Genomic DNA, 15,414 nt, shown 5'->3' on the forward strand with positions numbered 1-15,414 from the left:
TACGTAGAATGACAAATTTATTATACCCAAAAATGTATATTTTTAAGCTATTGCATAGCTTTTATCGCGGGCTTTGAGCGCGGCGACCGAATCGAGAAATTCCGTAACGAAAATAAGTAACACCTTTCAACAACTCGGTTGCCTGGAGACTTGATATCCAACTATCAAGTCTCCAGGCAACCGAGTTGTTGACTGTCAATAGAAAAATATGGATATAATTGAATAAAGTATTATTTTACATTCCTTATTATTTTATTTGATATTGGCGACGAGATGTCGAATGAACTAAAAAACAATAAGGAAATACGAGCCACATTACGTGGGTTAATGAAACGAACCGAAAATTACATTTCGGGAATAGAAAAAATTGACATTGAAGAAATAAATATACGACTGAATTCTTTACAAGAAAATTTGAACAAATTCTACGCGATTCAAGAAAAAATTGAATGGCTTACAGAAGAAGAAAATTTAGAAGAGGAAATAAAATACAGGTACGAATTTGAAGAAATATATACAAAGCTAAAATTTAAATTTTTGAATGTACAAAAAGAAAATAATCGGCTAATACCTGAATGTTCTTTTATATCACCAAGAGCGGAAGTTTATTTGATAAACTGTTAACTGTCAAGGCACGCTTGAGATGTACACCTAATACAAAAGAGTTATCACCTTATCAGTTAATGTTCGGCAGAGAGGTAAGAACCTATATGCATGCCTTATTTAAGAATCCGCCCCACTATCCAGATTACATTACAATGCACCGCCAACGCAGGAGTTCGGACAAGGTGATAAGGTACAAGTCCGCAGTTACACCAACCCAAGAGTTAAATGGGAGTTCGGAGTCGTCATCCGAAGATTAGGTAGACTCCATTATGAAGTCAGAACTGAAAATGGCATACTGGTGCGCCGTCACCTTGACCAAATGCTGCCGGCGCCCCTGGTGGTGTAAGTGAAAATAGCGGTGGAGGACTGTTGGATATCAAGTCTCCAGGCAACCGAGTTGTTGACTGTCAATAGAAAAATATGGATATAATTGAATAAAGTATTATTTTACATTCCTTATTATTTTATTTGATAACCTTAATTCGTCAACTTGAACACAGATGGCAGTAATACACATTTTTTTATAATCCGTGCAGAAATCTTAAAATTGCGTGAAGTATATTTTATATTCCCATTATAAAATTCAAAATTATATTACCATATTATCCAAATAATATGTTTTATCAACATAAGCTATGTTGAATTCTGGATTGATAAAATAACGTAAAAGAGTGTTTGTTATTTTTAAACGTACAATTACAACTGACAGACTTGACAGCACAAAATCAAAACGCCATTATGATTTATGGTACAAATAATTTGTGTACAAAGTGTTTTAAATATGAATAAACAAAGTGCATTTATTAATGAAAAATGCGATGTACCTGTAACATTCGGCCAAATGTCACAGGCACATCGCATTGATCCATTTATATTGCTGGTTGTTAATACTTTATGTCACTTATTAACCGACTTCAAAAAAGGAGGAGGTTTCTTTAAATACTTTTCTATTTTATATTTTAGAATGTTCAGTCTTGCTTGGAGTTATGAAATGTCAGCTGATATTTGCAATGTCTTATATAATGGAGATATGATAAAATAGTGGATAAAGATGTATTAATGTAAATGTTGATGATTATGGAAGAATATATTGTATTTCTGGAATTCCTTCTGAGCGTTTTCATAGCATAAAAAATGCTATGCAATAGCTTTACCGCGGCAGTCTCCGAGTGCCACACGTATTTTTTATTAAAATTTCTTTTTATTTCCAGCTGATGTCAAACTCAATAGATTTTGATAAAACTTTCATAAAAAGCTCATTACATATTTTGATTCAAATTAATAAAAAAATATTTCACTCACCCTTGAAGTACACAGCGCCCTTAGGACCGCGCACCACCTGGATGGTCTCGTAGTTGGCCTTGTTACACTCCAGCCGCACGCCCTTCGGCCCCACGAACCCTTGCTCGCACTTCAACACCAGGATAGGCCTGAAAATCAAAATAGTTTACATGATTTGTATAATATTAGACCAATTTTACTAATTAACAAGAAAAATATATTTGTTAATTTTGTTTATTTTACTTAAACTTATGTTTTACAACTTACACCTGTTATTATTCATCAATATATTATATATTCAATTCTGTCTACTATAGATCGAAAAATTGCAATATCTAGTATGTCCAAATTTAATTTGGGCAGGAAAATATTTCATAGATTGATTTTCAATAACTGTCGTTAGCCGACAATGCAAAAAATAGATTCTGTCCACTATGAATTAACGGTTCTACCTACTCCATTCCACTACACTCCAAAACACTAAGTTGCAACACCTAAGTGCTATATGACAACACTACACTCCACTGCTCGCGGTAAAGTTTAAGTGTAGTCAATCAATCTTTCAAGATTTCTACGACTTCCAACACAATTGAATACTGGTGTTTTTACCTATTAATAAGATAGAAGTAGTATTTGCAGTTGTCGTCGATAGTGTCTGCGTTGGCGTACAGGTGTCCGGAGCGCTTCGTCATGAGGTACTTGCCGTTGTTGGCGCGGAAGGCCACCGCGCCGTCTCCCTGCCACTCCAGCTCGAACAGCGCGTTCGAAGACCTACACACAAGTCACAAAACATTATCTTTAAACTAACTGAAATTATAAGGGTAATCATTTTATTTATATTATGATAACAAAATTGTAGTTAAACCACGCAAGTAGACTTGGACGCATTTAGTATGTACAGTGCACACACCAACATAGTCAATATATTTTTTATTGATGGGATAAAAAGAAACATACAGGTGATTTACAATTGATTATAGTTGGATCACTTTTTATGTCTCATTTTTAAGCATAAATCTCTTTCCACAACCGAGAGGCTACTTCAATTTGTAAATTGAATCCAATCAAATGTTTTCAATAAAGCCTCTGGTAAGGTTTAACAACTATTATCGTATACGTAACGATAGGACTCATTTACTAACTCGGACTGTAACGTACTCTTTGAAGGACAGAAGCGCGCATGAAAACTTAGCCACTAACAGTCACCCTTATAACTATTGACCGTGTAAATGTGGAGTCTACAAAGTTGGACAAGAGATGTCCAACTCTGTAGACTCCACATTTACACAAATCTTTAGGCGTAGATCGTTTTACAAATTATCACTTTGTATTATCAAAAGAACACCACGAAAATCATATGTTCAAATTATACCTTAATTCTGAAGATATTGGAACTGTAAAGACCAAAACATTATACGCACTTGTTGTCCCCACTAGCCTGGATGCCACCGCCAGTCTCGAGCGTCCAGTAGCGGTCCTGCATGGTGCGGATGTACCAGCGGCGCGTGCCCCAGTCAAACTCCAGCTGGAATGTCTCGTGCGACGAGATCTCGTCCTGGTTCGCTGTCACGTCCACACCTGACGAATATACTTGATTAGTTTTAAAGTTATATGATATATATTTTTAATTAAAATCTCTATTTAAAGATATATAGAACTCTGTCAACAAACTACCACCGCTTCGGAAGGTGTTTCGCTGCGGAGAAGAAGCACAGAAAATAAATATTATACTATTTCACATAGTAGTACCTATGAACTTATCATTAATTATTTAAAACAATTATGTAAAACGAATAATTTTATTGATTGGTTGTAGTAGTCACTGCAGCCAATGACCGCGACGTTTTGTAGAGTCGAACCATGAATAATTTTAAACCCTCAAACTTTAATACATACATAATCATACTATGTGAAGATTACTATAGCCTGCTATTAGTAATCGTGAGTAGTTTCCATCTTATCCACTAAAAGTGGAATAAACATACCAACACGCAAAACGTGATGATATCTCCGAAAAAGTTATTGTAAAACGTAACACGTGAAAGTTTAAACTACCCTTAACTGTGAACTACTCTCAAGGGTACAACAAACGAACAAACACAATAGTTTATCCTCGCAGTTCGCGAACGGCGCGAACACTCCGTATTCCATTAACAGCAGTGTTGCATTGTGTTTGAAAGCTGTTTGTGCTGACTTCAAGAGCTCCGGCGAATGGAGTCAGCTACTGGAAATGCGCTGTTTGAACACTGTTGTAGTGCTGAGGCAAGCTACGTGTAGTATGTAGTCCTCAGTAGCATGTGCAGTGTATGTATGTGGCCGTCCTTAGATGGCATACTGTGAGAGTCAATATTTTTTGAGGTGGTCACAAAGATTGATAACGAATGTCTTTCTACAAAAGGTTTTGCAGGCGACGCACTATATATTTTAATAATTATTAATTTATGTATTTCTGTGTTCTGTTTTCTTTAATATGTAAGAGTGTGCCCGAAGGGTACTATATATAAATTCATCTGTAGCATATGTTTCACATAGTTTTGTCATAAACCGGAGTTTTCGACAATATTTTTTTTATAATATAGGAGTAGCAGACGAGCATGCAGTCCACCTGATGGTAAGTGACTCCTACCGCCCATAGACATCAGTGCTACAGATGCGCCGCTACCCCTGAGGACTAAGTTGGAACGCCTCGGAAAAGGTTGTCCCTGAGGACTAAGTTGGAACGCCTCGGAAAAGGTTGTCTCCCTTACCACACCCTTCGACCCAGAACACAGCTGCGCTTAACACTACTGTTATGAGCTTATAAGGCAGAAATAGGTGGTTCGGCGGTGCAGTAGAGTCGGTGTCGAACCACAAAGGGTGGTAGAACCCTTTCAATCCTTCAATGCAATGTCCTCGCACACGCTTATATTCAATCAAATCAATATTTTCGGTACGCAAGGGAAAAGATATCATAAGATAAAGAGTGAATCAACATTCGCCAGCAAACCGTCACACAAAAACGAACGACTCAAATCTTTTATTTTTGGCGATCAGATATTTTTATAGACCATTATTTATTGTAAGCAGATAATATTCGTAATCAATAGTCGTAGCTACGTCAATCTGTTCTAAGAACTACTATTACACAAATACAAAGTTTGTTAATAAGTATTTTTTTTATTTTAACATAAAAAATGTAACGTTTTGACCAGATTTGTATTACTCTTCAAAAACGTAACTCAAGTCATGGCAATCCTCAAGGAGTTATGGCAATCTTCAAAAACTGTTCTCTCAATTATAAGCAAATACAGCACATTAGTGGCTTTTAACAAAGTATCACAATTTCGGCACCAATAACGTTGGCGCGTCTCAGAGAACCGGAGCGTGGCGGCGTTGGCATCCGTGATAGAAACGGTAGAAAGCATTCGCAACAATGGCGCGTTTTTGCGGCGAATACCAGCGCGCGAGCACGCCGAGATCGCTCGGCTACAGATACTCATATAGTCTTAATTTTTACGTTATTTTTTTGTTATTTATTGGACTAAATAAAATTAAATTACGGCGCAGTTTTCATTGTCAGTGATAAATGCGTTAGATTGATAAAAATGACAATTGAATTTTAATACTTATTTATAACGCATTTTTATGTTAATTTTTATGCCATTTTTTGTGATTATCAGACAAGTTACAATTGTACAGCAAAAACTGCATTATTGATGAATGTTTGTGATAGATAACAATGATGATTGAATAAATCAGAATATTTATTTGTAGTGCAATGGTTTTATGATAATTTTGTTTAATAGCTGTGACGATAACGTAATTTAAAATGCCTGTGTGAATCATCAATTTATCTATTGTTTATACTGTTTACAAAACAGAAATTAATATCGAGTTATTATAAATTTGATATAACTGTTTTATGTACATGTAGAGCTCGTTACCAAACATTTATTTGATATATACATGGTCATTTGTCCAAACTGCACTGCTAAAAAATCAATACCTGCTCGGTCCTTTCTCAAGGTACCACAGAATTACAGATCAATTACAATTTTACTTTAATAAACACAACTACGTTGATACTAACAGAGATCCTACTCGTATATAGGACCTTTGCACCTCATACAAAGTAAAGTAAAGTTGCCAATGTTATTATTGGACCGTTGGACCTTTAGACAGGACTCGTTATGCAAATCGCTCGAACGCTACACCAGAGATACTATCTAGTGTAGAGATAGGGTCGGAATAGGGTTGCCAGGAGCTTAATACAGATTTGCAAAGATTTTTGCTATAAAATCAGATATGCCTTTTTGTCAAGGGGTCAAAATCTTTTTTTATTGAATGGTAAATGGTCACTGCCCTCCGTGGACATCTGTCATCAATTCCTTATAGAATTAGTAACTATCTGCGATTGAGCACAGTAGAGTAATAAACACTGAAGATAAGTGTACTTGTCTCTCCCTAACTACATCGGTTAAACATAATTCTTTATGCTAAACTGTGATACTACCATTACAAGGCACAAACATACAGACAGCCTCAGAATTCGAACAATGATAGGTGCTACCACTATTTCCCTCTTCCTCTTTCAAAGGCACAATTCCTAGCTCCTACGCCTTTTAATATGTCATTTTTAATCTAGTTACAGATATTTTGATCAGAGAATACAGTTACAGATATTTTATTAACCTGGTGTATATTAAAGTGTGGCAGCCCTAGAGAGGTGGCGCGGGATCACGCGCGGGGGTGAAGCACCTCGCCTCACGAGCGTCACGAGCCGTACCTCTGGGTTCCGTTCCTACACCGATTGGATTGTAGCACAATGATGGATTATACAGCAAATATTAAATTAACTTCTTGTTAACTACTATTCAAACAATAGATAGACAAGTGTTGGAATAAATTAACGTAATTGTTTAAATTTTTTATTTTTTTATTTGTATTTTTAAAGGATTAATGTGAACGAGGTATCCGCCCATTACAAAATACAAGATTTTAATTCCTATATTAGATGTGTTCTGAGAGTTCTGTCATAGATGGTCAGCTACCTAAGAACTACGAAGGAAATCCTTCGTACGATAGAAACCAAGAGGTTAAACCCTTCGAAGTCAAAAAATCTTAAAATATAGCGACATACAAACCGCTTCTCTTCAGTAAGTGTCGTACAAAGACGTCTAACGTAAATGTACTTTTTAGAGGACAAAACTCAATTTAAAAAGTTTTCTTACTAATATTAAAGTAGAAGTCTTATAAGCACGAGACCGAGGGAAGTCAATATGCTACGTAACCTCTAACCATTATACTTTCAACAAAGCTAGCAAAGTCTGGATAAAGCCAACATTGTAATTTTAGATAAAACATGGCGGAACCTTTGTCGTCATATCGCGACTTGAGATTAAGGTACAGTTTGAACGGGCCTTTGTGATAGACTTCTATTGTCGTCATGAGAATATTTTCTTTAGGAATTTTCTTACAAAGTTTGATAGAAATACGTAGCTAAATATTAGATACATAATAAAAATGTGTTTTAATCTACGTTCGTTTCCAAACTTATAAAAATATTAAAAAACAAAATAGTCTAAGGATTTTTTCAGAAAGTGTTAAATCGTATCTTTAAAAAAATAGGAGTATATTTAAAAAAATGATTATTGAAAATCTTCTACAGGCCTAGATTGACCTTTAAACATATGTAACAGAATAAATCATGTTATAAAATTTTAGATACATGGTCGTGCGTCCACCAAATTCCATACTATTTATACGAAACAAAAAGTGTTTTTAACACGCTTTTATTAGCTTGGGTTGTATGTCTGTATGTAAGTATCTATGTAACGGAATCTTTGAACCCGATTTCTATCTACTTTGAACGTTCAGATTAATTCAATTAATGTTTTTCTTGTATCGCAACTTCAAAACTTTTCTACTTGGTATCACAAGTTGAAAGTAAAGAAGATAGATACGTTTAGCAGACAAGCGAACACAATTGCAGTGTAATTTACTTTCTAACAGAGCTTGCCACATGCAGGAAACGAACGTGTAATTGTTCTCTTAGAGATACAAAGCTTTGAGCTCCTATCTTTTCCCGCACTTCCTTTACACTGTACGACAAATAGTCGTGAGTGTCGGAGACTGTTTAGTGACGACGATCTTGACTACTATCTAGTAACTATGACTTCTGATGTAGTTTTTAGAAACATGCTCTCAACTTTGGCAAAGTTTTATTAGAAATCTCAATTGTAAAGATCTCTAGGTTTCCTTACGATACTCTAAACGTTCAAGTAATTAATTCCATTAAATCCATTTACAAATGATTATTTATTTAAATTTGATAAATCAGTATCCTGGAATTTGAACCTCAATCCTCCTGATTGACTTGTAACCACTTACTATCTATAATTTTTTTTTGTGTGGCATCATAAAAAAGTATTATTAACACCTACACCTCAAATATATGGTCGTGAGTCCTATAAGTAGTCGTATGCATCTTACATTAGCATTACATAATATTGCATTCACAATGTCATCAGCATTACAAGCATAATGCACGTGATGCTGATGTCGAGTACGACAAACGACAATACATTGAGTAATGGGCAATACAAAGCGCGCTAATGTTGTAATCGCGTGCTAACAAAGTAATTGTGCGGTCATTACAACGCATGTTGTTAATGTTGGGAACTCGGTAAATGATGAGTTGGCGCATTTGTTGCTAAACGTATTTGATGGTAGAAGCGTCTGGGGTTCGACTTCGGAATGATCACCGCCTTTTTCTGCCTAATAACAGCAGTGTTTAACGCTGCTGTGTTCTGGTTTTATCGGTATGGTTAGGAAAACACACTTATCCAAGTCGTTTCAACTTAGTTTTTAGAGATAGTAACGGATCTATGACAGACCTCACGACTCTTATCTAGGGTTGATTAAAGATGTTTATGGGCAGCGGTAACCCCTTACAATGAAATAGACTGCATGCTCGATTGGTTCCTCTATATTAAAAAGAAGTAGAATTGTGCAGTCATAAGTTACAAGTTTCTAGTCCTTAACATTGCTGTTATAAGGCAGACAAGTGTGGCGGTGGTGCCTCCGGAGTCGAACCACATGGTTCTACACTCCTTTTAAATAAATGTTCTGTCTGGTACCGTTTGATAACAATACCTTGCTATACGACTATATATACATTCTGATTATCCCTAACACCAAAAAAAGCAATAACCTCAAAAATGACTTAATAAAAGAGAAAATATGTGATTAACCAATGATATTCAAAACTATTAGGTATAAAAATAAGCACTTACCCTGCTTAACGGAGACGTATTTCTCATTGAGCGCAGCGACGAAGGCAGCCTGCGGGAGGCTGTCCTCCAGCGAGAAGAGCTCGTCGCGCGTGACGGCGGTGGAGCGGGTCTTCAGCACCGCCTTGGAGCCGATGGGCGCGAGGTAGGCGCCCGAGCCGTCCCGCAGCGCCAGCGCGCCCGCGTGGTACTCCGCGCTGAACAGGCACACCGGGGTGCATGTGTCCAACAACTGGGGGTGGAGACACGTATTCAAGTGTGGAACGTTTAACATGTATTGCGCTGAACAAGCACGTTGTTGTGCATGTATCCAACAACAAGGGAGTAACGTCACATGTGTAAATATGGAAAATTAAACATATATTGATTTTAACATGCAAGCATGGTACGCACGTGAAGGTACAGTACCTGTACCTTCACGTGCGTACCATGCTTGCTTGCGTGGCACATGTTAAATTACCACATTATTTGTGTGAAATGGAAGTAAGACGTCCATCTAATGATAAATCAGTCCCTTCGTCAACCCACTACTTTCTTATTATTGACATATGTCTTCTCTCAGAGTGAGGTAGGTGTAGGTCATAGTTTACAAAACAACAAAATAGAGGACATGCCTTAAATCTGGTTTTAGAGCCCAATTTTAGAGCCTGAGTTACCATAATCAACTGCAGATAGAACTGATGTTCTACCTGAGGTAGAACCAAGCCTCACTTGACGAACAACACACAACTTCAGAAACGTTTTAAAATATGTCAGAAGTGAATATTTGATATCAAAGTCAGGTTCTATTAATATAAAATAATAATAAAACATCCTGTAGCTACAATAATATAATCACAACCTTTGCAATCACATGCAAAATCAGCAATCTTTGCAGAAAAGAACACAAAAGACAATTCGCTTTGATTCTAATTCCAATGAATTTAATTAAATTCCTTACTGATCCCTTAATGCTCAATAAGCAGTATTTCTTTTTGTTCACGGACTAAATCAAAGAACTGGCAGGCATTTAATTAAGAAAATTCTTTAAATTCTTATTTTATACTACAATTACTATACGTACGACCAAATCCATACGAGCATGTAGGTATAAATACAATCATAATTATATATACCTACTTATAAAGAAAAAACATATTCATACAAATAAATTAACATGTGCACAACGCCATCTTCTGGTCACATTAAGGAATAAAACGGCATGAATCCCTAGGAAGCTTGCATTCTATCGTATATCCGAATTTATCTTTTTATATAAAGACTGGCAAAGGTAATACATATATAATTTTGCGTACGTACAGCATTATTGTGGTAGTAACAGGTGTAAGACACATTGCCTGCAATTATCCGTCTCCACACAATAATTACACGATGCTACAATCATGGCCGTCCGAACAACACCTGGCTTTGTCGGGGTTTGCAATTTATACCACCTGCAACACTTATATTCAAATTTTTACTTCATTAATAGCTAGTACCCGGATACCATACTATGTATATACTATATACCATAACATTGACATTCTTTAAGGTTCAATGTTGGGTCTATTATCATGGACTAGCAAACGGGCAGTCTACAGTGCCTACACTGTCTAGAGTCTACTTTAGTGAACTATAAATAATAACTTTTTAAAAAATAGAAAATACTAATTTTATAATTTAAAAATGAGCACGCAGGCCATTTAGTAAGTTAGTATTACTGTTCGTCTGATAGCTACTGCAATGAACCCAGTTAAGCTAAGAGTCCTACCTGAGGTCGGCTACACATATTGCCACCCGTGAGGGCTATGTTGAAATGCCTTGACAAAGGATGCCTCTCTCGCCACAGCCTTCAAGCAGAACAGAAGAGCCACTCTTAGGGTTGCTATTATCAGAAAGAAATAGGTGTGGCGGTGATGCCTGAAGAGGTGGGCCACTCTTAGGGTTGCTATTATCAGAAAGAAATAGGTGTGGCGGTGATGCCTGAAGAGGTGGGCCACTCTTAGGGTTGCTATTATCAGAAAGAAATAGGTGTGGCGGTGATGCCTGAAGAGGTGGGCCACTCTTAGGGTTGCTATTATCAGAAAAAAATAGGTGTGGCGGTGATGCCTGAAGAGGTGGGCCACTCTTAGGGTTGCTATTATCAGAAAAAAATAGGTGTGGCGGTGATGCCTGAAGAGGTGGGAATCTTATCTTATCTGGGGTTGAGTACAGATGTCCATGGGCGGCAGTAGCCACTTACCATCAGGTGGACGGCATGCTCAATTGCTACTCTTATGTTATAAAAAGTCTGAAACAGAAGCTTTGCTATCCCTGAGGACTGTCGGTCTGTCTTGTGTATATGTTTTTGCGACTTGTCACTTCCGGGCACAAATCAAGACAATGGAGACTATGTACAATATAAATACAAATTAAATGTATTACAGTGTGTACAAGAGTATTAGCACACAATGGCGGTGCAGACTGCATCGATATTAGCCGACACAGCGACGTGGGAACGGCGGTGTTGTTCAAGACTGCCTGATGGTATATTGTTGTATATTTGCTTTTCTTGCAAGTTTTCTTTAAGCATTATTTTTTGTTTGTTACTATGTTTTGTCGAAAGTGCAGTTTCTTATATAAAGACAGAATGGACCAGTCACACTTGTATTGAGTGCTGTACTCATGGGCGTATATAAGAAGGAATTAAGTTAGGTTAGGTTAGTTTTTCAAACAGGTCAATTTTTTTTCACCAGAAAACTTTAGTTATTTCAGACATCCCGTTAGCATACAGCCAATAAATTTCAGAGACCAGCGGCCTTTTTTCGCAGTCTCCAACTACACTTTTACTTTTGGACGTCCCCGTAACAAAGCTATAATTACACTCCTGACTACCTGCATTAGTATCACAGGTACAGGCTGCGCCAAACTCCTAGTCCGCTACGAATATAGAAATGAGTCGCGTCGAAATAGCAAATTGTAGATACGAGTATTAGCGGGACAAAGATAGAGCGGGAACCCGGCGGCACACGTCCACTGCCCGCTCTCACCCACGGGGACATTAGCTGCTAGCAACGTTAGTATGCCCTTACTGTTGCTACGAAGTATATGCTTGTAGTTGTGTTCGACCATTGGCTCTTTGACTACACCAACGCGCAACAACTTCAGAGCGGACTAGAAGTCTGGCGCGGACTATATAGAATTAAATGTTGGTGTTAAATTTCAGAAATGATACTAACCTTCCCTCCCGCGCTGAGGTACTTGTTGTTGCAGGTGTGCAGCGCGTACTTGCCGCCCTCGTCCGCGCGGAACTCCAGCGTGAACAGCGTGTCCTCGCCCCACGGCACGTTCGCGTCCACGTGGATCTCGTCCAGCGACTCCGACAGGTGCGCGAAACGCTTGCGGCCGATCGAGCGCAGGTTCACCTGGACAAGAAGGTAATCAGCAATTAATATAAAGATATCCTTTGAGGTACCGGTGGAAAAAATTTCGTCTCTGTAGGATAGATTTTGTTGTCGGTAGGTGTGTTTGCATATATATGCATTGCCCATATGGGCAAATGATTACAATGGAAACGAAGGAACCATTTTTGAAACACAAAAGTAAGAGTAAACATTCTTTAAATCAGCAAACAACACCATATAGAACAAGCATTCTATGAAGCTTGAAATATGGAAGCAGATAAAAGACGTGTTACCACTTCTAAGGACTAAGATAGTCGTCTCATATGTAAGTCAGCCATCCACATTCCACACTTTTCTATTGAAACGCAAACTACTTTACGCTAGCAAAGTAAAACTATACACAAACACCCAGACGAGAAATCCATCTGTGTATACATTAAATACATATAATGTGAGCCAAGTGACCACTAAAACGTCACCCGTGCCATGTTTACGGTAGCTGGGCGTAACTGGACACCTGCGGCCGCGCATCCGCGCGTTGCTAATAGGTGTCGCTACGACCTTCAATTATGCGCCCTATTGAGCTGCACTGGCCTAGGATTACTTTACTCTTTACATGTCCCACTGCACAGGCCTTTCCTACATGGAGTACCTGTACCTATCCACTAGGCTCTTGCAACGAATTGGTGATAGAAGGTTCCGTGGACAAGTCGTGTCCGATGTTTTTAAGTATTCCTTAGACCACCGAAGAAGTTTTTCAACTGGTACTGGTGGTAAGTTGTTATTTTGATTACGATCTCACAAGTCACAACATCCAATATGTGTATCTCCGGTAAACAAAAACATGCAACAGACATAATCAGGGCGATGCGATGCTGAGATAGCGTATCTGCGAAGATGTCATCTGATGCACGATAGCGTGGAACGCTCCGGAATGCCCGCGATCGTGACCGCGGTGTTAACATGGCATTGGCATGCGATCACACTTCCCTATACTCTTATAAGTTACTTAATGCCCGTGTTGCTTGTGTTATGACTGTAAGGTACTTTTTCATTGACCGAGTAATGACTGTCTTACCAACTTGAAAATAAAACGATCTTGATAAACTGGTTGCGGTGGGGAAAGACTTACAGGCCGATCCAGTGTTCTGACTCTATAAAAATATATTGTGGGACCCTTAGTGACATGTTTTCCTAGACAGATCAAAGATAGGGTGGCGTGGAAGCTGCTCGTTAGATCATCCACCAGAACGGACACACGACCTTAGAATCCAACGACACCTCATCATATATTAAAATCCGTCAAGCCATTTGGCCTGCAGGGTGTGCCGAAGACTGAGACTACATGCATAAATTAAAAACATAACCCGCAATCGAAAAAAATTGACGGCCAGTGTTGCAACCACAACTATTGGTTTTACAGACTAACATTTCGATTTTATTTATATGTAATATTGACTTGTAAGGCCGTAGCATGGAGCATGGATGCATGCAGAATTTATTACCCGTTTATGTTTGCATGTTGTCGAGAATAAATGGGAACATCGGATTTACGAGGAATGCTAAACGATTTATCACAACAAACGTGACTGCTGTATTAGGACAATACATTATGCAAGTGGTACATGTGGAATCTTATAATATCAGATGTCTGTTTTACTTACTTCCATTATAATAGCTTAATCATAGAACAATAATATGCAATGTTCTAGGTTTATTCCAAATAAGAAATATGAAGATAGAGTTCCATGTATGGTCCAAATTATGAATTTAGAGTTCTGTTTTCGGTCTGAGTGTTTGCATACAAGTCTGTGTGTGCATGATAACCACGACACAAGAAATCCAGGTGCAGAGTATAATCGTAGAAAACGTGAACGAAATATCGTAATAATAATAAAACTTATGTCAAACACAGGTGGATACTAAAATCTTAAGTTTTTTTTAAGAAATAGAGGTAAACAGGTTTGGCTTGTAACATTGGTAACATTGGCTCCAACATTCCACACCACACAGATAACCAACTGGAAAAAACACGAGTTGGTGCTTTGTGGCAACTGTCTCCTCAAATTCCACTATCCGCGAGCCTCACCTGTGGCCTAGCAGCAAGGTGGACGTGCCACAACTCCGCGTCGCCAGGCACCTTGGCGGTACACGTGAGCTTGTCGGAGCTGGAGCCCAGGAAGTAGCCACGCTCCACGTTGCGCAGCGCCCATCGCCCGCTGCCGTCCTCTGACACGCTGCAACAACACATATCACGTTACCCAAATGATAAATAATTGCTGCAGTTGGCCGAATACTTAAAAAAAACTATTATATTAAATTTTTTATGAAATTTTACGATTTTTTTTATGAAATTCAAGTAGCCAGCCAATCACTTTTATCTAGAACTTGGCTGACACGCTGGTGCGTGTCAACAAAGGATTTGAGTAAACTTGAAATCTGTTACAGATGTATGTTAAACTTGCGAGTTAAGTAAAGTTAGCATTCATAGTAAAGGTTCTTCTGTTGTGAGTCAGAAATTAGCGTGATGATAACGATATAATAAGAAGTGAAGACAACATTAAGTCACAGCAAATCAATTTATTCATGAATAAGGTAACATGATGAACATTTCTTGTTGAAACATTTTTTGTCACTGGGTGCGTAACCGATACTCATTTCTCATACTAATTTTAAACTCCAAATTCATAATATAAATATTTTTTGGATATACACAGGTAATATTAGAACTCGATACATCAGAACGGTTGTAAAGTTCGCAAAGACGGCGACGAGCCCGTCATTATGTTTGCTTAGTGAACTGAAATCGTTTGCACTTCGTCTTGCAACAATCGCCATTTAGTCACACTTCAGAAGTTGCTGAGGAAGTCAGTCGTTAACCTTTCTCCCCCATT

At 38.0% G+C, this 15,414-nt stretch overlaps 1 protein-coding gene and 1 long non-coding RNA gene across 2 annotated transcripts in view; one reads left to right on the forward strand and one right to left on the reverse strand.

Moving 5' to 3' along the window:
• The window catches only part of singed (fascin domain-containing protein singed), a 62,454-nt gene that overhangs the window by 1,512 nt on the left and 45,528 nt on the right, over positions 1 to 15,414 (reverse strand). Inside the window, exons 4-9 of the mRNA XM_073076221.1 lie at positions 14,610 to 14,757; positions 12,356 to 12,541; positions 9,162 to 9,390; positions 3,309 to 3,465; positions 2,497 to 2,658; positions 1,909 to 2,036 (exon numbers count right to left, since the gene is read on the reverse strand). Coding sequence (XP_072932322.1) covers positions 1,909 to 2,036; positions 2,497 to 2,658; positions 3,309 to 3,465; positions 9,162 to 9,390; positions 12,356 to 12,541; positions 14,610 to 14,757 — 1,010 coding nt within the window. The remainder of the gene's footprint in view (positions 1 to 1,908; positions 2,037 to 2,496; positions 2,659 to 3,308; positions 3,466 to 9,161; positions 9,391 to 12,355; positions 12,542 to 14,609; positions 14,758 to 15,414) is intronic.
• On the forward strand, positions 35 to 1,061 carry LOC140744577 (uncharacterized). The gene is made up of 2 exons (XR_012102559.1): positions 35 to 494; positions 748 to 1,061. It is a non-coding gene; the product is annotated as an uncharacterized LOC140744577 (long non-coding RNA).

Source organism: Epargyreus clarus, unplaced genomic scaffold, assembly GCF_041222505.1.
Source record: "Epargyreus clarus isolate Ecla_fem2 unplaced genomic scaffold, WU_Ecla_fem_2.2 ptg000008l, whole genome shotgun sequence".
Taxonomy (NCBI): Eukaryota; Metazoa; Arthropoda; class Insecta; order Lepidoptera; family Hesperiidae; genus Epargyreus; species Epargyreus clarus.